The sequence below is a fragment of the Suncus etruscus genome, chromosome 15, assembly GCF_024139225.1.
Source record: "Suncus etruscus isolate mSunEtr1 chromosome 15, mSunEtr1.pri.cur, whole genome shotgun sequence".
NCBI classification, from domain to species: Eukaryota; Metazoa; Chordata; class Mammalia; order Eulipotyphla; family Soricidae; genus Suncus; species Suncus etruscus.
In genome coordinates, this window is record NC_064862.1 from 20,291,119 (window position 1) to 20,314,149 (window position 23,031).

At 55.6% G+C, this 23,031-nt stretch overlaps 1 protein-coding gene across 2 annotated transcripts in view; it reads left to right on the plus strand.

The window, feature by feature from the left end:
• Positions 1–22,891, plus strand: part of CUX2 (cut like homeobox 2) — a 191,797-nt gene extending 168,906 nt beyond the window's left edge. For both annotated transcript variants that reach the window (XM_049789315.1, XM_049789316.1), the window contains exons 7-22: positions 113–189; positions 845–911; positions 1,362–1,410; positions 4,384–4,488; positions 6,520–6,711; positions 6,785–6,843; positions 7,170–7,218; positions 7,300–7,399; positions 7,997–8,656; positions 9,092–9,193; positions 12,865–13,646; positions 14,075–14,234; positions 15,311–15,580; positions 17,095–17,283; positions 18,394–18,667; positions 21,212–22,891. In XM_049789315.1, the coding sequence (XP_049645272.1) occupies positions 113–189; positions 845–911; positions 1,362–1,410; positions 4,384–4,488; positions 6,520–6,711; positions 6,785–6,843; positions 7,170–7,218; positions 7,300–7,399; positions 7,997–8,656; positions 9,092–9,193; positions 12,865–13,646; positions 14,075–14,234; positions 15,311–15,580; positions 17,095–17,283; positions 18,394–18,667; positions 21,212–21,881 (3,805 nt within the window). In that variant the 3' untranslated portion in view covers positions 21,882–22,891. The remainder of the gene's footprint in view (positions 1–112; positions 190–844; positions 912–1,361; positions 1,411–4,383; positions 4,489–6,519; positions 6,712–6,784; positions 6,844–7,169; positions 7,219–7,299; positions 7,400–7,996; positions 8,657–9,091; positions 9,194–12,864; positions 13,647–14,074; positions 14,235–15,310; positions 15,581–17,094; positions 17,284–18,393; positions 18,668–21,211) is intronic.
• Positions 22,892–23,031: the final 140 nt, after the last annotated feature.

Genomic DNA, 23,031 nt, shown 5'->3' on the forward strand with positions numbered 1-23,031 from the left:
GAGGGCAGCCAGGTGCTGGCCATCATGGGCAATGGCCACACAGAGATGGGGCTTCGGGTGCGGAGCTGGGGCCTAGGTCCCCCAAGCGTGAGCCGACTCAGTCTCTCCACAGGGGCCTTCAGGAAGTACAGATCACTTTGGCAGCCAGACTGGGGGAGGCCGAGGAGAAAATCAAGGTCCTACATTCAGGTAAATGCCAGGCCAGAGGCCGGAGAGATAGCATGAAGGTAGGGTGTTTGCCTTGCATGCAGAAGGATGGTGGTTCGAATCCCAGCATCCCATATGGTCCCCAGAGCCTGCCAGGAGCAATTTCTGAACGTAGAGCCAGGAGTAACCCCTGAGCGCAGCAGGGTGTGACCCAAAAAACAACAACAACAAAAATGTCAGACCAACGATGCTGAGGGGGTGAGGATGGGATAGTGCCCAAGGAGCAGAATGGACAGAAGGAGTTTTGGGGGTGGGCTGCTTGTATCAACAGCCCCACATGGAAGAGAGATTTGAGGGCCCAAAACCACTTGCCTGTTAGGAAGTAGATGGAATGTGGAGGGCCTGAGAACCAGCTTTGTCTGTAGTAATGCCCGCACTCTTTTATTTCCTAGAGTAGTAGGCTCAGGTAATAGGGATGTCAGCTCACAGGATTGTCACCGGGGTGGCCTGAGTGTGTTTGACTAACAGAATTCTGCTACCCCACGGAGCCTGGGTCAGGCAGGAAATTCTGCTGCCTGACCTAACCGAGAGCAAAGTCTCCATCACTGCCCAAGCCTCCTTCTGCCTCCAGCCCCCCTGAAAGATGGGTCTCAGCACCTGGCAGGGGGACTCAGTCTGACTTTGTGCTGTTTCCTAGCGCTAAAGGCCACTCAGACAGAGTTGCTGGAACTTCGGCGGAAATACGACGAGGAGGCAGCAAGCAAGTAAGTGAATGCCCAGCTGAGGTCGGGACCTCCCAGAGGAGTGTCCTGCAGACTGGGACCTGACATGAAGAGTTGGCCCAAGAAGCATGCTGGAGAGGGCATGCTGGGCAGTGGGAAGAGATGGCTGAGAGGAGGCCTTGCATGTAGGGAAGCATGCTCAGGCTTTATGTCTCCACACATTCCCCTGTGCAGCGCAGGAGACCCTCTTGGTACTGGCAGTCTGAGCAGGGCAAAGACAAGCAAGCAGATCAGCTCAAGGCCAGCGAGGCCAGCTGGGGGCAGAGGGGAGGTGACCAGGCACCCCAGAAAGGCAGGAGCAGCGTTGCCCCCCTTCCCTGCAGCTTTGCCTCTATCCCCGGGAGACCCTCTGTTGGGATATAGCTATTCTGAGGTGCACCAATGAGGGGTGCCATGCAGACCTTTCTAAGGGCCTCATCTTTCTTGTCTCAGGGCAGATGAAGTCGGCCTGATTATGACCAACCTGGAGAAAGCTAATCAGGTGAGAGAAGATGCAGATATAACATCCGGAATGGGCAGAATGGGGGCACTGAGCCGCTCAAGGGACTGAGTGGGGAATGAGGAGCAGGAAGGGAGTTTCATGCCCACCCACAGCCCAGCTGGGTCCCAGGTCTCCCAGACCAGACCAGACCAAGTGCAGGGCAGTCACGAGACCACCCACATACCTAGGATCTTCTGCCCCTTAGCTACACCCGCCCAGCCCCTACTGGTCCCCATCTTCCTGGTCCTGCTCTAGTCCTCTTGGGGTTCTGGTGAGTCCTTGAACCGATTTGCAGAAATCTCAGCCCTGCATAAAAGGGGCTTCCTGCTACCCACCCCCCACCAGTCCCCAGTGTGTTGCCATCCATGGAGGCAGAGCTCTGATAGGAAGTGAGACACAGACAATTGGGCATTCACCCCCCAGGCTCTGCAGAGTCTCACTGGCTCTGCAGTTTCGCTCAGGCCGAGACCCTCTGGTCACACTGGGGGTGACAGAGGCATCTCCTCAAACCCCTTCATACCTGGGGCCACACATCATGGTGCATAGTATTACTACCCCCACCCGCCAACAGCAAGCCCTGGAGGTCTGAGAGAGTTGCTCGAAGCCATCAGGCCTGCCACGGCCACTTGACCTGCCGTTTGAAGGAGCACATCATAGACACAGGACCCAGAAGCAGGGGCCACCTCTCAGACTGCCCACATGCCCACACATAGGCTGCCTGGGCCCCTGGTTGTACATCCTCAGATCTGCCTAGTTTGTGACACCAAATGTCCTGAACACAAGTCACTCTGCAGCGTGCAATACATTGCTGGAAGTGGAACCGTGGGGTCTGACTTCAGCAGCCACCCAACCCCCTCGAGAGTGTATCCATACTCCCCAGCCAGCATTTCACTGGTGTCTGCAGATGGAAGGATCTCTGCCAATCCAAGAAGCTTTCCAGACATCAGATCCAGAGTGAGCATGAAGGATTGCAGGGAAGAACATCCGAGCCAGCACGTCAGCATGAACACAAATACAGTATCCCCATACACAATTTGCTTCCTTGCTTGCCCATGTTCACTCTCCACTTTGTGGACTGGGGGAGGAAAGGGGACAACAGAGCACCTCGATAGTCCTCACTTGGTGCACTTCAGTTCCCTTCAGGGAACAAGATATTTTGTGCACAGACAAGGACACCCCCCCCACACACACACACACACACAGAGATGCTTCCTGAGACAGTTGTGGGGGGCTGGAGAACAGAGAGTCTGAGTTCTTAGCACTTAGCATGAAAAATCCTTTTGTGGGCGGAAGAGAAGACTTAGCACCTTTGTTTTGTTTGTTTTGTTTTGTTTTGTTTTGTTTTGGGGTCACACGCAGGGGCACTTGGTTATTCCTGGCTCTGTGCTCAGAAGTCGCCCTTGGCAGGCCTAGGACCATATGGGATGCCGGAAATCGAGCCACCATAGGTCCTGGGTTGCCCACGTGCAAGGCAAACACCCTACCGCTGTGCTATCTCTCCGGCCCCTAACCTAGCACCTTTTTATTAGTTTTGGCTTTTGAATTTGGGCCACACCTGGCAGAGCTCAGGACCTACTCCTGGATTTATGCTCAGGAATCACTCCTTAAGGGGACTGTATGGGGTCCCAGGGACTGAACCCAGGTTAGCCACAGCTGTGCTATCACTCTGGTCCCAGAAGACTTCTAATCTTAAATCCAGCTCCCTGCCAGGCGCGCTGCAGAGCCTGCCTCTGCCGCCCTGGAAACCCTCACCCCAGGGAGCTCCGTCTCTCGGGCTCTCGCCAGTTAATGAGTCGTAAGTGGGTTTCCAGGGCTTTTCGTTTAGCCCAGATGCCAAGTTTCCATCAAAGCTGCTCAGAAACATGAAATATTTCCTCCCCAACCCACATATCCCAGACAGAACTGACCTGTCCATATCGTGTCCATATCATGGCAAGGCCTGGCAGAGAACCCTAAGTGTCCATGGGGTCAGGTCACATGCAGTGAATTGATCGTCTCATGGCCCAGGCCCGGGCCCTGGTGGCAGCCAACTTTAGTGTCTCTGCACCTACCTTCACAGCTATTGCTCAGGCACTACAGGCCATCCTGTTGGTGGCAACCTAACTACTGGAACATCGGTGCAGCACCCGATGGACGTTGAAATTTGTCACCTCATTTGCCTTGTGACGAAGCCCTATGGTCCTCCTTTTACAGAGAGGGAGATTGAGATTAGACTGGGAAGACTAATAATATTCCTGTCTGGCTTCATGTCAGCCTGAAGTGGGGGCAGATTACCCCATGAAGACACAAAACGACCTTGTTAATACCTGAATTCTTCCAAGTTGTTCTGGTTTGGTTTCGACTCTGGGCCTATATCTAATGGTGCAACAAGATTCATTACTTGGGGCTTACTCCTGGCAGGACTCAAGTGACCATATGTGATTCCAGGCATTTTTTTCTTAAACACTTTAGGAAACATCAGAGCCATCTGAGCTCTATTTGTTCCGAATTCTGTAGAGCTGTTTCAGCACCTTTCTGCCATCAAGGTGTAACATTATCGCTTTCACTATGGGGAAACTGAGGCCCAGATAGTGAAAACAGCCTGCTTGAGGCACCTGCAGTAATTTGTGGACTGGGAGGCCACATCTGGAGATTACCAAAATGTTCCTGCCTGACAGAAGGGACCCGGAAGTGTGAGAAGAGGGAGCCAGAACCATGGAGTTGGCATCTCCCTCCTGGCCTAGGTGCTGTGAAATGTTCTGATTCCTCCAAGTGCTGAGCACACCATGCACACAGGTTCCATCTTTTGAGCTTGGAAATCAGCTGGGCTCTGCTCTTGAGCTCTGCCCTGCCCTGTGCTCCTTGGCTGGTCTCTATGAGGCCCAGGGCTGGGCTGCCATTAGAAAGGTGGAGATGCCCTTGCTCCCGCAGGCATGCAGGGTCCAGTTCGGCTCCGCCACCTCTGGACCACACTCACCCCCTTTTCCTCCCCAGCGAGCAGAAGCTGCCCAGCGGGAGGTGGAGAGCCTTCGGGAACAGCTGGCCTCCGTCAACAGCTCCATTCGCCTGGCCTGCTGCTCCCCGCAGGGACCCAGTGGGGTAAGGACAGTGGAAGGAAGAGCTGGGAGCAGCCCAGTTGGGGTGTTCAAATAAGCAGGTGATACCTGGATACATGAAGCCGTGCATGTGAGTGCCAGTGCAGCCAGCAGGGTTCATTCCTTGGGCTAGAGGTCCAGACCAGGCAGGTAGGGAGGGTGTTTGGGCAGTAACACTGCCCTGCAGTTTGGGGCTGCCACCAGGGGCCGCTGTTGACCACCAGCCTTGTGGGCTCCCTCCTAGCAGAGCACAGTGGGGTCATGTGCCTAGTCTGAGGGTAGCAGTCCTCTCAGACACTGGATGATCCAAGTCAGCCCTTCCACATAACCCACCTGACTGGAACTGGACCCGCAGTGAAGTCCCCCAGGAAACTGTTGGCCCCGTGCTGCTGTTGCTCTTGTGTCTAGGGCCTGCTGCACACACGTGTATCTGTATGTGCTGTGTTGTATCCATCTGTGTAGCTCCTTGCTACTGTGGATTTCCATGTGTGCACATGCAGCAGACACGTGTGTGCTGTGGTTGGGGAGATCTACCTGTGTTCTTGTCCTGGGGCCAGTGTGCAAGTGTCCAGGTGCCCAGTATCTGCTGACAGACTGACAGACAGGCCAAGAGCACCCGAGGGCGCCTCCCTGAGATTCTGCCAATGGTTCTTAATTAACCCCTGTGGAACCCAGCAAATGCCGGCGCTAATCAGCCTTGGGGAGCTGGGCTGGTTTGGGGGGTGATCTTTCCTGAGCACAACCGTGGCACTCAATGCTAATTAATTTAATGTGTTAATGTCATCCGCTTCCTGTTTGAATTGGCGTTTATCTCCATGGAAGAATAGCCGGGCTTGCTGATGGTGGTGGTTTTCCAGGCAGTTCTCTTTGATTTGTTTGGGACTGACTTTAGGGACCCACACAGACCTCGATCCCTTCACCCAGGAGAAAAGGGTTTAAGGGACATCTGGTTTAGGAACCACGGCCCTTGCCTGTGCTGTTCCCCTGCTGAAAACCCCAGTCAGTCACACTGCTGCTCCCTATAAACAACCTTTTCTGTCCTTCTATTTGTGTGTCTTTGGGGGTCCACCAGGATTGCAAAAAGCTTACTCGTGGCTCTATGCTTAGAAATCACTCCTAGAGGGATTTGGGGACCATATGGGGTACAGGGGATCAAGCCCAGATCAGCCATGTTATGTGCCAAGCAAGCACTCTCCCCCACTGTACTCTCTATTTGGTCCCTTTTTCTGTTCTTTGTAAAGAAATGTTTTTTGTTTTTTGTTTTTTTGGTTTTTGGGTCACACCCGGCAGTGCTCAGGGGTTACTCCTGGCTGTCTGCTCAGAAATAGCTCCTGGCAGGCATGGGGGACCATATGGGACACCGGGATTCGAACCAACCACCTTAGGTTCTGGATAGGCTGCTTGCAAGGCAAACGCCGCTGTGCTATCTCTCCGGGCCCGTAAAGAAATGTTTTGAGGATCAGAGAAATAGTACAAAAGGTTAAGGTGCTTCCCTTGCACAAATTGACCCTAAGTCTGACCCCAGCACTGCATAGCACCACCTCCCCTATGAAATGTTTCGAGTCTAGGATCAGAACATTCTTGAGGGCTAGTATGCACAGGCCTCTGGCCTCTGCAGGCTGAAATTCTGACCAGCCTCAGCAGGGACCAGAGCTCCCAGACCCAATCGCCCCTTAGCATTCCTCATCCTAGTGCTGACTTCCTACAGCCCAGCAGACCCAGCCTGGGGTCCCGCCCTTCCCTGAGTGACACAGACACTCAATCACCTGCTGGCTGCTGCCTCCCACAGACCACGGGGTGGTTCCTCTGATCCACACTCCACATCCTCTCGCAGATGTAGGGATTTCTGGGGTCTCACATGGCCAGACAGGCCTTTGATGGACATGACCCCTTTCGTGCCTACAAGGGAAAAGGGAAGATCTGACCGGCCGAGCAGAAGCTGGGAGGGGAGCTAAACTGCGCTGCGCCCCCCTGGGTTGGAGACGCCAAGGTGGGAGCCCTGCAGCCTCTGCTCAGTGTACCCCTCGGTCCCCAGGACAAGGTGAACTTCGCACTGTGCTCAGGCCCTCGGCTGGAGGCAGCCCTGGCCTCCAAGGACCGCGAGATTGTGCGGCTGCTGAAGGATGCGCAGCACCTGCAGAACTCGCTGCAGGAGCTGGAGGAGGTGTCGGCCAACCAGATCGCAGAGCTGGAGCGGCAGCTCAGTGCTAAGTCCGAGGCCATCGAGGTGGGTGCCGGGGCAAGGCCAGGGCCGCTGACGTGAGGTCCGGCCAGCCTCACCCTCTTTCTGACTCTTCCAGAAGCTGGAAGAGAAGCTCCAGGCACAGTCTGACTATGAAGAAATCAAAACAGAATTGAGGTACGGGGTTGGTTAGGACCCCCAGACCTCAGCTCCCTTTTCAATCTGGGTGTTCTGGGGACCTGACACAGTTCCCCTTTGCTCCACTGTCTCCTCCCATGTACAGGGAAGCCCCAGGGTGGCCTGTAGTAGAAGGTGCCAGGTCCTGGATGGGGGACATTCATTAGACAAGCTCAGGTACCCCTGTGCTGACTCAGCGTGAGACCCCCAGGTCACAACCTGCTGCTTTCACCTCGTGGCAATGTACCCAATGCTATTTGAGGGGCACCCTATTTGGGGGTCCACCACCCCAGGACTTGAACCAGCTCACTCCCTTTTACCCGCAGCATCCTAAAAGCCATGAAGTTGGCCTCCAGCACCTGCACTCTTCCTCCGGTGAGTGACCCCCACCGTCCCCGTGGGGCCCCTGGAGCCTGCCCTGGAGCCTCCCGCCAGCTCCCCGTCTCCTATCCCCAGAGCATGGCCAAGCCCGAGGACTCACTGCTCCTAGCCAAGGAGGCCTTCTTCCCCGCGCAGAAGTTCCTTCTAGAAAAACCCGGGCTTCTGGTCAGCCCAGGTAGGAGAGGATACTCAGCGGGGGAGAGGAGGGGTGTAATGGGACCCCTGCTGTGGGCAGAAGGAGGGAAGGAGAAGTTGAAGGAGAAGATATGTTGGACAGAGTCGCTGCTAGATACCCAGCTCGAGCCCCACGTCAACTCTCCCTATGTCCACAGGCACCCCAGGCCAGACCCCTAGCTCCCCATCCATTCAACTCACAGCCTGTCCCCTCATCCACTATGGGGGCAGGGTACCTCACATGGGAGCACCGAAAAGTGGATTGGGGTACCCGCTGAGGTGCAGGCCAGTCAGAATAGTCTTGGACAGGAGCCCATAGAACCCGTGTCTGGACCCAGTCAGGAAGGGGATTTGGGGTTGGGGAGCAGAAGCACCTGTATGGGGCTTCCTCCTGCTGGGCGTCTATAGCACTGTCCCCTCCCCACCCACCTGTCCCCTCCCTTCTCTGTCTCTCTACTCCTGTGTCTGTCCCTCTCTACCCTCCCGTCTCTCTGAGTCTCTGCCATCTTCCTCCCTCTTTTCCTCCCTCATGTCTCCATGTCCCTGTTCATGCTTCCTCCTCGCCTCCATCTGTTCGTCCATATTCTCCATGCTCTAGAGGAGGACCCTGCAGAGGACGAGCCCGTCAAGGACCCACTCGGCCCGGAGCAGCCCTTTCCGTCCCCCCCACAGCTCCCACCACCACCAGGCCCTGAAGACCCCCTGTCCCCGGGGCAGCCACTGCTGGGCCCAGGCCTGGGACCCGATGGCCCCCGGACTTTCTCACTATCCCCTTTCCCCAGCCTGGGCCCAGGGGAAAGACTGACCGGGGATGCTCTGCTGTCCAAGCACTTGGTGGCCCCAGCCACCTTCAAAGGGGAAGCAGGTGGCCTGCTGGTGTTCCCCCCGGCCTTCTATGGCACCAAGCCCCCCACGGCCCCCACAACTCCCGCGTCTGGCCCCGAGCCCCCTGGAGGCCCCGAGCTTGTGGAGGGCGGCGGGGCAGCCGCTGGCACCGGGGCAGAGGAGGAGCAACTGGACACGGCCGAGATCGCCTTCCAGGTGAAGGAGCAGCTGCTAAAGCACAACATCGGGCAGCGTGTGTTTGGCCACTACGTGCTGGGGCTCTCACAGGGCTCAGTCAGCGAGATTCTGGCGCGGCCCAAGCCGTGGCGCAAGCTCACGGTGAAGGGCAAGGAGCCCTTCATCAAGATGCGCCAGTTCCTGGCCGACGAACAGAATGTGCTGGCACTAAGGACCATCCAGGTGCGGCAGCGAGGTGAGCTGGAATGTCCCTCACAGGGCCTGGAGCACTCTGCCTCGGTTTCCTCTCTAGATACAAAGAAAAGGCTTCCTTGCTCCCTCCTCTCTGGGCGTAGGCCACCCAGGCTGCCAACGCCCTCCTATTACTGCTTAGGTGGACTGCGAAGGCTGGGCCCAGGGGCAGCCCCACAGCAGTGCCTCAGTTTACCTGCCAGCCTGGCCAGGCCTGATCATGTTGTGAAGCCCTTAGGAAGAGCCAGTCCCCGAGGGAATCCCCACATGCCCGGCCTCACCTCATATGCACCGTGTGGCCCCAACTTGGGGAGTTGTGAGAGCCCACACCAGCACTGTCCCTGTAGACATCCTGTGGTTTGTCCCAGAGCCGCTCACTCTAGTCCCCCCCCCAGCACCTTTCCTGGCCCCAAGGCCGATGCCCTCTTCCTCCCCTCAGGCAGCATCACCCCCCGAATTCGCACACCAGAGACTGGCTCGGATGACGCCATCAAGAACATCCTGGAACAGGCCAAGAAGGAGATTGAGTCACAGAAGGGGGGTGAGTGTGACCCCATGACACCACAGACAGAAAGAAGACCATCCTTTGCCATGGCACTGCCTCCTCTGTCGAAGACCTCTTATGTTTCTGGGGGCCCTGGACTTGTCCATAACTGCTTTGTGGGGTCTGCGACAAAGCAGAGCTGTAACCTGACAAGTTCATGGAGGTTCTGAGGTTGGTGCCTGGGACTGAACCTGGGCTGACTGCAAAACACATTCCTTCAGCCCTGTGCTAGGTGAGACACAGCCTTGTGTGGTCCAGAGACCCCATTTTCCTACCGAATCTCCAGGCTGATCAGTTGCAGACTTCTCCCCACACCCACAACTCCCAAAGACCAGGTCCTGTTATGGGGTCTCTGGTTCCTGCATCGCTTGAAGCTCCTCACCCCAGAAACCTTCCACCCAGTAGTACTTTACACCTCACTCAGAAATCACCTCTTGAGTCGATAGTACAGCAGGAATACATTTGCTTTGCATGCAACTGACCCAGGTTTGATCCCCAGCACTCCAGATGGTCCCCTGAGCCCCACCAGGAATGGCCCCTGAATAGTCAGGAGTAAGCCCTGGGTACTTCCAGGTGTACCCCAAAACAAAAAAATCACCTATTCCAGGAAGCCCCCAAATCTTCCAAGCAGATTGGATCCCACCCTTCCCTACACGTAATTACCTCCATGAGTGGTGCTCTGGAGCCCAACTGGCCAGCTGCGAATGTAGGCTCTGCTACTTATGCACTGTGTGACCTGTGCAAGTTACTTAGCATCTTGTTGCCTCAATTTATACCCTTGTGCCTCTCTGTGCCCTTCTTTATACACAATATCTGTGCTTCGTTCTGAGCGTTGCATGAAGATGCGTGAGAGGGAGCTGGAGAGATAGCGTGGAGGTAGGGTGTTTGCCTTGCATGCAGAAGGACGGTGATTTGAATCCCAGCATCCCATATGGTCCCCTGGTTTTCAAACACAGGTTCTATCTGGTTGAACCTTGGAGTCCTTCAAAACTAAGCCTGTAGCTTCCCAAATGGAATGGAACTGTGTACAAAGATGTTGTCCACCTAGGAGACTTCAGGAGCGATTTCTGAGCACAGAGCCAGGAGTAATCCCTGAGTGCTGCCGGGTGTGACCCAAAAGCCAAAAAAATAAAAAGACGGGTGAGATGGTGCCTGGTGAGCTGAGACTAGGGCCTGGCATGCCCAGATGCTCCTGAAAGGCTGCTTGTCCTTCTAGCTGGCTTTTGCATTTTATCTGTTACCAGTGACTCTGTTGGTGTGACCTTCCTGGCCTTCTATCTATCTGTTCAGAGACTCCTTGCAGGGCCAAACTCTGAGTCACACCTTTGTACCCAGCGAAGGTCTCCCACCCTGGCTGGCAGTGCTCTTTAAGGTGGACACCCCCATTTCTCAGTGTCGGCTGCCCCCTAGTGGTGATGCAGGTTGGCGTGGCATTCGGCTTCCTCTCAGCCGAAGGCGCTCCTCACCCTTCCCACCCCACCCCTCCACCTGGCCCCTGAGGCTTGGCGGGGATCAGGGATCGTCCCAGCTACACTTCCCATTGAGGTAACCCTTCAGTCTGTAAGCTCATTCATTTTCTTTTTTGGAGGGCTTGGGGTCTCCCCAGCAGTGTTCCAAGGCCAGTGTCCCTTCCTGGTAATTCTCAGCCTGTGGAGCTAGAGATTCAGTGTGAAAGCTCAGGGCTGCTCAACTCGACAGGCAGGGGGGCCCACTAGGATCCCCCTGCAGGGTTCTGGGCCCCCGTGTGCCAGGGATGATAGGCAGGTGACTGTCACAGGCACGTCTTAGCTCCTGTTTCCTGCAGTCACTGTCTGTGAGACCTGTCATGGTGGGGGTCAGGCTGTGGCCTAGGAACAAACTACTCAGATGAGTAGAATGAGGCCATGAGACCGGGACAGGCCACAGATGCTCTCTGGGCCAGGGGACTCAGCACAAGGCAGCAGCTTCACCCACAGATGTCCCCTCCCCACATCTGTGACTGTCCAGTCCTTGGATGGAAGGATATGCTGAGCATAGGGACAGAGCTTCGGCAGTAGTGCCTCCCCCATTGGAAGCTCCCTCAGATCCAGGATTGGGGGTAGACAGCAGAGGGTACCTGAGATTCTAGAACTTTTCAGGGAGGAGAGCCACTCCTCTGAGGCCACCAACAAGTGAGGGGCAGGCAATGCCCCACAGGCAGGAAGGAGCTGCCCAGACCATCCAGGCACTCACCTCAGGGAGAGGGCAGGACAGAGGCACAGAGCATGCTCACTGAGCCTGCAATCATCCCCTCCATTAGCTTCTAGAACATACTCTTCACACACACCCTCGCACCTAATTCTTCTTCCCTCAGCTACAACCATCCACCAGTCACTCCCAGTCATGAAAGTAGCTAGTTCACTCCATTCTTGTTCTCAGGATGCCCCTCTGTGATGTTGGGCTGGGTGCTTGGTGCCTTTCATGACAGTATCATCTTCCCTCAGAGAAGCTATTGGAATGGCCTGAAGGGCTGCACGGGTCAGAGAGGAATGTCTGTGTGGACCTGGCTTGGCAAAGCTGCTTTGTGCCAGCGGAAGTCCAGGGCTCTAATGCCCCCTTGTGCTCCCTACTTGTGGGGTCCAGAGTAACAGGATTTGGTTTTGGCTTTGGTTTTGGAGGCCACACCCCACGATGCTCAGGGATTTCTTCTAGCTCTGCACTCAAGGGTCATTTCTGGCGGTGTTCAGGGGACAATATGGGGTACCAAGGATTGAGCCCAGATTGGCTACTTACAAGGCAATCACCCTCCCCACTGTCCTATTGCTCCAGCCAAGGAATGGGGTTAAGGCGCTTGCCTTTCACAAATCCAACCCCAGTCCATCCCAGCACCACATGGTTCCCTGAACATCAGAACTGATATCTGAGCACCACTGGGTGTGACCTGAAAGTCCCCACCCCCTAAAGAAGGAAAGGTTTCCCCTAAGATTCAGCTGTTCATGGGGATTTTGAACGTGCTTATTCACAAACCCCATGGAGTGCAGGGTCCTTGGTGACTCGTCGTCAGGGACGAGCCTTTTTCACTCAGCATTTCATTCTTCAAATTGTAGGCAGCTTGGCATGAGGCTTCTTCTTTCACGGCAGTGTAATATTCCATGGCCTGTTCAGGTGCTTCGTGGGTGGACTGTAGGGTCAGCAAGTGTGGGTCAGACTATTGGACCCGAGGAATTCTGATCTCCCTAGACCCTAGCGGACCTTCACATGTGTGTGTATCCCTAGAGGCTCCTGCTCAGTCCCCCGTTGATTCACTGATTCAGGTGGTGGGTGGGTATTACCTCTAGTCTTTGCCCTTTGAACTGTGCCCTGATGCTAGGCCTCAGGCCCCTCTATAAGTTGGATTTCTGGGTCCTACCCTCCTCAGTTTTCATTCTCCACCCTAGGGTGTGGTCTGGTCCTTGCTAATAAAAGCCTGGGTTTCAGGAAAGCTGTATGTCCATTCTTCAGTCTTTCTCCACTAAGCTGTTTCCCTTCTTAGGAGCAGAAGGCTTATGGAGTGAGATTCCTGACTTGAGTGTTGGAATTCCTAAACTTGTTCTTACCCCCTTTTCACTGTGTGGATTATTTCCTGCGATGATGTTTGCTTTCAGAGCCGCATCTCCAAGTCCTAGTTTTGGAGCCTGAGGTTTCCTTCACATCTGTACCCCTCCCCGCAGGTGAGCCCAAGAACCCTGCAGCCCCCTTGAGCTCAGCCAATGGCTCCACCTCCGCCAGCACCTCAGAGGATGCCATCAAGAACATTCTGGAGCAGGCCCGCAGAGAAATGCAGGCTCAGCAGCAGGCCCTGCTGGAGATGGAGGCGGCTCCCCGAGGCCGCTCCGTGCCCCCCTCGCCCCCGGAGCGGCCCACAGTGGCAGCCTCGAGCCAGAATGGAGCGCTGCCACACGTCAAGCAGGAGGACAGTGGTGTGGGGGGCAGTGGGGGCACCAGCAGCAGCGCCACGCAGACGCCCCTCACCGTGCTGTCCCCAGCTGCCTTCGTGCAGAGCATCATCCGGAAGGTCAAGTCGGAGATTGGTGATGCTGGCTACTTCGATCACCACTGGGCCTCGGACCGTGGCCTGCTCAACCGGCCCTACGCCTCTGTGTCCCCTTCGCTCTCCTCCTCCTCCTCTGGCTACTCTGGCCAGCCCAGTAGCCGTGCCTGGGCCCGGGGCGATGAGGCCACAGTCAACACCCCTGAAGACGAAGGGCCCGAGGACGAGCCCCCCCGGGGGGCTGAGCTCAAGGCTGAGGGGGGCGGCCCTGAGGCAGGCGGTGGGCGCCTGGCCTACTACCCAGCCTACGTGCCCCGCTCACTAAAGCCCACTGTGCCCCCGTTGACCCCTGAGCAGTACGAGCTGTACATGTACCGTGAAGTGGACACACTGGAGCTGACCCGACAGGTCAAGGAGAAACTGGCCAAGAATGGGATTTGCCAGAGGATATTTGGGGAGAAGGTAAGGAACTGGGGAGATGCTGGGGGCACCCAGGAGGACCCACCCCAATGTGCATGGTGCCAGGACAGGCCTGGGGCAGCACCTGAGACAAGCCAGCCTGACCCCGAGAAAGGCTTCCAAAATGGTCCCTTCCCTTCCCTGCTCAAGGATCCTCCTTCCTTCCCCTGGAACAGCCACCCTGAAGAAAGTTCAGCTTTTTCTGGCCAGCACAGATCAGCCAAGGGGCAGACCCAGGGGAGAGAGAGTGACCTAGTGGCAACCCAAGAAAGCTTTCCTGGAGGAAGTGGTTTCCGAGGGTCTCAAAGTGCAGGAATATCCAGTGGACATTGCAGGCCCCTGGGAAGTGAGCCAGTCCGGCTGCTGCCATATCTTGCAGAGGAGGGTAGGGGTGTGCAGGTTGCCGGGTCTGCTGACTCCCTCCCACACAGGTACTAGGCCTGTCCCAGGGCAGCGTAAGCGACATGCTATCACGGCCCAAGCCCTGGAGCAAGCTGACGCAGAAGGGGCGCGAGCCCTTCATCCGAATGCAGCTCTGGCTGTCCGATCAGCTGGGCCCGGCTCCCGGCCCGCAGCCTGGTGCCTCCCACGGTGAGTGCTGCCCACCCCTGCCCCATGTCCTTCCTCCACCCAGGAGTTTCTGCGGGATCTCTAGGCAGGGCTGGGTGCCTCGAGGCAGAACAGGAAATGCTAGGCCCACCGTACCCCGCAGACTCACTGCTGGACTCCAGCTGCCTGAGTGGGACCCAGAGCCCATCTGTGCGTGGTCCTGACAGCTTCACAGCTCCCACACGATGGGTCTGAACTTGGCATTAAGACTACTAAGGATACTCGTGCAGGACCCACTCACACCCCAGTCCAGTTTGAGGAAGTTTCAAGCCCCCATACAGCCAGCATGGCTTCAGTTTACCCACTCTCAGTGGGGACCAACTGACAAGACAAACCTAATGTCAAGTTAGCAGAAATGAAGCATCATTTGTCACACCAACAAATCCACAGAGGATGGTTCTCAAAAGTCCAGACCACCAGTAAAACCTGCTATTGGTGGTCACATTAAGGCCGCAGAACCCCACATACAGATGAAAATGGGCACCAGGCCCGCCCACTGTGGGCAGAGAGGGCTGGGCAGTTACTGCTCGCCACATGCTGTTACATACATGGTGGCTCACATTTAAACAGAGTTTAATGAACTCAGTTGTTTTTTGTTGTTGTTCGGCTTTTGGGGGTGCACACCCAGGGGCACTCAGGTTACTCCTGGCTCTGCACTCAGAAATTACTCCTTGGCAGGCTCAGGGGACTGACTTTATGGGATGGGAGGATCAAACCCGAGTTGGTTAAACTCAGGTTTTTTTGTGTTTTTTTGTTTTGTTTTGTTTTGTTTTCGGTTTTTGGGTCACACACCGCAGTGCCCAGGGGTTACTCCTGGCTCTACTTTCAGAAATTACTCCTGGCAGGCACGGGGACCAAATGGGATGCTGGGATTTGAACCACCGTCCTTTTGCATGCAAGGCAAACGTCTTAATTCCATGCTCTCTCTCCAGCTCCCTAAACTCAGTGTTAAACAGGGAGATGGGATGCATGGGTGAGATGTTACAGGGCCAGGTCATGGCCGCTCTTGATACCATGTCTAGGCAGATTGTCGTGACCTCTGTCTCTCTGGACCATAGCCAGTCCTCCCGAGCCCAGACCTTCCCCATCCCCACCACCGAGCCCCCCGGAGCCTGAGAAGAGCTCCCAGGAACCCCTGAGCCTGGCTCTAGAGAGCAGCAAGGAGAACCAGCAGCCAGAGGGGCGCACCAGCTCTGTGCTCGGCGGGAAGATGTGCTCCAGCAACCAAGCTACGGGTGGCATCCAGGAGATCGTGGCCATGTCCCCTGAGCTGGACACGTACTCCATCACCAAGAGGGTCAAGGAGGTCCTCACAGACAACAACCTAGGTATGAGGCAGGGGCACTCGGGTGCACAATGGCCCTGAGACTGAAGGGGGCCGGTCAGTCCTGGGCTCCTAAGCTCAAGAGGGACTCAAAAGGGTACAGGTTAGGCAAGTGTGGTCTCTGCTTCCTGGCTGCCTTCCCGAAGGATGTCCAGAGACCCAGTACCCTGATCCTGGCCCAGGCTGAACTCCAGCTCGGCTAGGGGCTCGGCAGGAACTAGCCACAGGCTCTTGTCTTTGAGGCCCACAAACCTGAATCCCAGGGGCAGTCATGTCCCCTCCCAGAGTCACACAATCGCCTTTTTATGATCTGACATGAAAAGAGGACACAATTGTTACTTACAATCCTGTCCCGGGGCCAAGGAGAGAGCCCAGCCAGCCAGAGTCCCTGCTCTGCATGTAGGAGCCTGGTTCCGACACTCAGCACCATGTATGGGCCCAAGCACTGTTCGAGGAACAGCCCTTGAGCACTGCTGGGGTAGCAATAATGATGTTGATGATGAAATGCTATCTGGGGATATGGCTCAGGCCAAAGTACATACCATGGGAGCGAATGGGAGGCAGCACTGCAAAAATTAATGGAATGCAAAAATAATACCAATCAGTACAGAAAAATAATTTTTTCAAAATAATAACTAGAAAACAGCCTTGGACTAGAGTGATAGTTCAAAGGGCCGGAACTTTGCATGCAGGAACTCTGGGTTCAACCGTGGTGCTGGTCTTCTGGATACCACTAGGAGTGGCAAAAATCAAAAGCCAATCACAGTCATTTTTACATCATGACACATTGGGAACAGCTAAAAGCAAGTCTGTATGAACGTTTTGGGTTTCCTTTTGTCCGTATAATTGGAGTCACATGTAGTGTCCCGGAACTTGCCTTTTGCACATTCTCTCCACTGGGCAGAGAGATAACGCATGCCTTGTACGTGACCCCCAACACCGTGCGACTCCTTGAGCACCGCAGTGCTGCATGTCCAGGCTCCAGCACCAACCCTCAGGCCTGTGACACTGTCTGAGCTTCTCTAGGAGTGGCCCCAAGCCCCTGGACACCATGGAGAAGCCCCTCAGGAAAAGTAGCCATGGCCATTGTCTGGGGGGAAGATCAGGCTTCTTCCTCCCAAGTCATGGATGCCCCTAGTTAGTCTGACCATCTAATGGGTATTTTCCATTTCCAGTGGCCATCCTTCCCGGCCAGCTATCTTAGTTCCTTTTCAGCAAGGATACCCCAAGATAAGGGCCAACCCAGAGGACTGTTGGATCCAGGCCACTGACGTTCCAGATTCAAAGTGCCCAGCAAACTAGAGCTTTTCGGTTATTCCAGGGACCCTTTAAGAGCCTCTAAGTTATGAGGTCATTGGTAGGTGAGGATCAGTGCCCTGGAAGGTCATGTGAGTGCTCCCCCAGGTATGGGCCTCCCCTCTGAGTTACTGAGACACCCCAGTGTCCTGCTCCCCTCACCCTTTCTCAAGCCTGTCTGTCCAGCCAGGGATCACAGGCCGCACCTCTCCCTGTCCCCAGGGCAGCGGCTGTTTGGGGAGAGCATCCTGGGCCTGACGCAGGGCTCTGTGTCCGACCTTCTGTCCCGGCCCAAGCCCTGGCATAAGCTGAGCCTGAAGGGCCGGGAGCCCTTCGTCCGCATGCAGCTGTGGCTCAGTGACCCTCACAACGTGGAGAAGCTAAGGGACATGAAGAAGCTGGAAAAGAAAGGTGAGGCCAATGGGTGCTCAGGTGCATTTACCCAGTCACCCCGAGGCCCCTGGGTTTAGTCACAGCCACCCAGTTACCACAGCTGAGAGTAACTGGAACATAGGTCAAAGACACTGAACCAGGCACGGGACCCACCTTGCACCCACCAACCCTGGTCCCAATCCACAGAACCACTGGGGATCCCTCCATACATGGCTGGGGACCACTTCTGAGCACAGTGCCAAGAGAAAAGCAGAAAAATACACATGCTGGGGGTCGCTTCTGCACCCCTGCACTCTGCCCCCTACATATCTGGCTACTCAAGTCATACATTGCCCCCTCCATGCATCACCCAGAGGCTCTAATTTTGCCCCTCCACCTCACTCCCTCCTGCAGAGACTGCCTTTTGCCTGCTCCCCAAAATCTTGAGAATCAAGCTGTTAGGGGGTGGAGCCAGTGGCAGGCACAGCCTTGCCCAGTAGCGTTCTTTCTGTACACAGTGAGCAGGCACCAGGAGTTTGGGGTGCCATTGAGATGGCTTCACAGAGCTTCACAGTGTCACCCTGGCACCTAGGCTGAAGGTGCTGAAAAACCAGAGTGTGTGTGTGTGTGTGTGTGCGCGCGCGCGTGCGCGCGCGCGCGTGTGTGTGTGTGTGTGTGTGTGTGTGTACTTGAGTTTTGCCTTTCACAGCCATGTGGGCTCGAGCAAATGCCTTCCTTAATAAGTTAACCCTAACCCTGAATAAATTCTTATTTACATAAGGCCTTAATACAGGGCTGGGGCAGCAGACCCACAGGTCCTCAAAGTCACGGGGTCTGACCCTGGTGCAGCATAGGAGATGCATCTGCCTGCATTAAACCATCTGTAGGTTTGAACACTTTGATTACTGGGCTGCTTAGATGAATGTCCTGCTCACCCTCAGCAATCTCACTACGCCCTGGAGTAAAATTCAGAGACATGAGCTCAATGACAGATGCTGAAAGTGGGATGCGGGTGTTTGGTCACAGCACTAGGGCTGGGGGCAGGTGTGGGCCAACCAGCCTCTCAGCAGAGGCATTGGGAGGACGCATGAGCTGGACTGGGCCTAGGCAGGCACGCCTGGTTCTCAGCCCCATCTCCACCCACCCCAGCCTACCTAAAGCGCAGATATGGCCTCTTGAGTACCGGCTCAGACAGTGAGTCTCCAGCCACCCGCTCCGAGTGCCCCAGCCCCTGCCTGCAACCGCAGGACCTGAGCCTCCTGCAAATCAAGAAGCCCCGCGTGGTGCTGGCACCAGAGGAGAAGGAGGCGCTCCGGAAAGCCTACCAACTGGAGCCCTACCCGTCGCAGCAGACCATCGAGCTGCTCTCCTTCCAGCTCAACCTCAAAACCAACACGGTCATCAATTGGTTCCACAACTACAGGTGAGGGGAGCTCCCCTTCCAGAAAATGGAAGATGAAATCACTGGTGTTATGGGGCCAGAGTGATAGAGTGGGGAGGGCACTTGCCTTGAACGTGTCCGACCCAAGTTCAATCTCTGGCATCCCATATGGCCCGAGCAGCACCAGGAATAATTCCTGATCACAGAGCCAGAAGTAAACCGAGTACTTCCAGGTGTGACCCCAAAACAAAACAAACAAACAAACAAAAAAACAGGAGTTGGGATGTAGACCCACAGCAGAACTAGTTGTGTATCTGTTAGTCACCCAGGCTACTTCACCGTTAGACCCCTCAGAGGGGGATCGAAGTGGGAGTTTCCTTATCAGGAAGAGTTCCAGAACATTCCTCCAGCCAGTGTGTGGGAGCCTTGGTGTTCACACGGCCACTGTCATTCTCGTGACTGTACCAGAAGTGTCTGGGACTTCTCCAGGATGGGTGGCTCCTGCATGCTGGGTCCTCCCCCAGATCAGTTTGTGATCACACTCACTGAACACACTGGGAGCCTTGTCAGGCTGGGGTGTGAACTGAGTGGCCGCAGGGCCCTGTTGGGTGAGTCCTCGGGGGCTCTCAGTCTTCTTCCCTCTTCTCCTCCATGGGAACTGGATGTGTCCTTAGTCACTAGCTTGTTCCTGCCTTAGTGCTGCAGTGAGCCGGGCCTGGAGATCCGGTTCAAAAATGGCAAAGCAGATTGCATGCAGGTCAGGGAAAGGCAGTTCAGCACAGGGAATACTGCAGGAGAGGGGCCTGTGTGCTGGTTTTTAGGGCTGAATAGGAGCTGGCACCAAGGAGTAGAAAGAACCACCTCTTCAAAGAGGTGAAGAGCTCAATGTCGGGGCATTTGCTGAGCACCAGCTCAGTGCAGGCTCCAGAGCCCTGCTGAGGTTAGGAGCAAAGGTCAATGTATTTCCTGCTCAGATATTAGCACCGTTCTCTGTGGAGTTTGTCAAAGGGGATAATGGGATATTTTGAGAAAAAAATAAAGAAAGCCTGACAGTCTTTCCTAGGTTAGGATGGACTGTTTGGAGCTCAGGTGTGAGCTGCCCTTCCCCTTCCTTCACTTGGACATCCCCTTTGGAAGCGGTCACCTTGGAACTTCAGACTGAACTGAGCCATGGATCCCAGCAACTTTTCCCTCAAGGGACAGGGTATCCCTGGAAAGCTGTATGGTGAAATGGACCCTCCAGGCTCATCCCCTCATTGCACAGAAGCTAGGGTGGGGAGACACCAGAGTGTGGGCCTGAAACCACCACTGCTTTCGGCTCTGCTCCAGGAGTCTCAGCCCTGGAGCTCACTGTGAAGTAGACATCAGTGGAAGGTGCCTGATACCTTGGTTCTGTTTCCATCCTCTCACGGCATTTCTTCACTCCTGGTGCAATGGGCAGAGGCTGCAGCCTCATTATGGACCCTTGATGCCCCCTGTTCTTGGACAGCAGACCCCTGCTTCCTTCTGACAGCAGGTTCTGGGAGAACGGGGTCCCTGCTGGAATTCAGGATACTCAGGCTGGTGGCACTAGACAAACTTTTCCCCTTGGTGTTTGCGTGTCTGAACTCGGAAAGAAGTGGGTCGAGTCTTGGTTGGGTCTAAGTCCAACTTGGAACTCACCTGACCTGGTTTGTGTGAAGTCCTGGGTTCTGGCCGCACCATGGGAAATAGAATGCAGGCCACGTAATAATTTAAAATAGTCTAGTGGCCGTGGGGGAAGGGGGGGTTCTCAGACAGATGTCAATGCAATGGTCTGCCAATGGTCCTCAAACTACAGCCCGCGGGCCACATATTGTATTTATTCCCATTTTGTTCTTCACCTCTAAATAAGATATATGCAGTGTGCATAGAAATTTGTTCATAATTTTTGTTTTTACTATAATCTGGCCCTCCAACAGTCTGAAGGACAGTGAGCTGGCCCCTGTTTAAAAAGTTTGAGGATGGGGCCAGGCGGTGGCGCTCGAGGTAAGGTGCCTGCCTTACCTGCGCTAGCCTAGGAGACGGACCGCGGTTCGATCCCCCGGCGTCCCATATGGTCCCCCAAGCCAGGAGCGACTTCTGAGCGCATAGCCAGGAGTAACCCCTGAGCGTCACCGGGTGTGGCCCAAAAACCAAAAAAAAAAAAAAAAAAAAAAAGTTTGAGGACCCCTTAGCCCCATACCAGCAGCTCTACCCACATCCACCATAAGCCCGTTGTCAGCACATTGTGTGGACCCAGCTTTTCCCATTGCTTGCTGTCCAGCCTCCTGGATCCATGTGGATTCTGACAGCACACGTCCACCCAGGCTGGCCAGGGTGCTGGTTCTCAGAGCCGACTGCTGAGCTGGAGTTTGTCCTGAGTCCAGGTCCTGCTCCATCTGACACAAATGTGTACTTTGAGGCATCTGGGGCTTCCCTTCATGGGTGTAGAAGTAATGCGCCCCCAGACCTGCAGAGAGGATCCCTTCCCGATGTGCACCCTGAGGAGAGGCTGAGGGCTTCGGGGGCCAGGAAAGGAGGGTCTGCGCAACCAAGCCCCCTTGCTCACCCTCATCTCTGCCCCAGGTCCCGGATGCGCCGGGAGATGCTAGTGGAGGGGACCCCAGACGAACCAGACCCCAGCCACCACCACCCGGATTCGGCCCCAAAAAGCCCCGACTCGGAGCCTGAGGACCTGAAGCCCACGGGAAAGGACCTGGAGCTGCCCGAGGCCCTGGAGGAGCACCATGCACCCCTGGGCCAGGGTGCTCTGACCATCAAGGAGGAGGAGCCAGACAGCCAGCCCCAGAGCTCCCCTGGAGAGGCACCTCCCAACTTGCCCGGTAACAACAGACTCCCCACTGCCGCCTCGGGGCTCCCCCTGGGCGAGACCACCCCAGACCACCCCTTGCTCCCGTGCAACCCAGACCCTCCGGGGTGCCAGTCCACCGCCGAGTCCTCCCACGGCAGCCCCCTGCCACGGAACTCGCCCTCGGAGGCCACCTCGCCAGCCCACGGGACCTCGGTGTCCCCTGCACCCTCCTCAGGCCCTGGCTCCCCCTGTCCGCCCGGTGCACCCTCCACCACAGTGCCGAATGCCAGCCCTGTCGCTGACACGGCCGGGGCCTTGCACCCCAGCGCCAAGGTGAACCCCAGTCTGCAGCGGCGCCATGAGAAGATGGCCAATCTCAACAGCATCATCTACCGGCTGGAGCGGGCGGCCAACAGGGAGGAGGCCTTGGAGTGGGAGTTCTGAGTGCGGGGACAGCCTGGCAGCCTTTTGCCTTCCTTGCTGTGACCAAGGTCCCCAGGTTGTGCTTGAGGGGGTGCAGCCCAGCCAGTGCCACCCACCCACCCACCCACCGCCACTGCCTCTGCAGGGGGCTGAAGGTGGCGCCACATTCTCACCTGAAAACTCCAAACTCTTTTAGAAAAGAAAATGAAATATTTATAGACCTCTTTTAGATATTTTAATAAAGGATCCTTTGGAATCTATTCCCAAGCCGCCACGGTTTTGATATTACAGAGTTATAAAATCAGGATGTTGTCACAACTGTCGCCGAGGGCACGCTGAAGTTGTGTCGTGTTTTATTTTTTGTTTTTTTTTTTTGTTTTTGTTTTTTGCCACTAGATGAGATTAAAAGAAGACAATTGCTCAAAGCCATCACGAAACACTCTAAGATTGACCAAAATTTAGATGACCTTTGAACCGCAGTGTTTTTGTCCCTTCCCCGTGTCAGTCTGTGAGACACAACGCCTCACCCCTGCCCTTCCAGAAACTGCTGGAAAAAGAAAGTCCAAAAGACTCTAAATGAAAACCTTGGTGCCCCGGAGGCCCCCTGCACTACCCCCCCAGGTGTGTGGGTGCAGTGGTCAGGCCCTAGTGACATGGGCAAGCTGCCTGCCTAGAGACCTCTGGGCTATGTTCGTGCAGGACCGGATGTCTTTGATGTGCTTTCCAGGCCTAGGGTGTCAAGGGTGCTCAAGCAGCCCCTTGGGAAGTTCCCCCTCTGGGCCCGTGTAGGTAAGCCCAGGGCCTATCTTCCTCTTCTGGCGTCTAAGGAAGCATTAGTGCTCATCCTGCCAACCTGCTCGATGATCCCCCCACGCCCCCGTCCTGCAGTCTCCTCTCCCACGAAGACCCTGGTGCTGTTTCTGGAAGGTTCCTGCAACCACAAGCCACCTAGGGCGGAGCCATATGGTTCACTTCACCACAGCCTCTCCAGTCGACGTTCTGGGGCCCACCCACCTGCCTTCCATATACGGACTTTTGGGGAGCCAAGACTCGACTCCCCTGACCCCAACTAAAAGGAGCCAGCATTTTCTTTGTCGAAGTTTCCCTGGGGGAGATTCCCAGTTGGGAAGAAATGGACCACCCTGTTGGTTATTGGGGTCTCCCTTTTTTG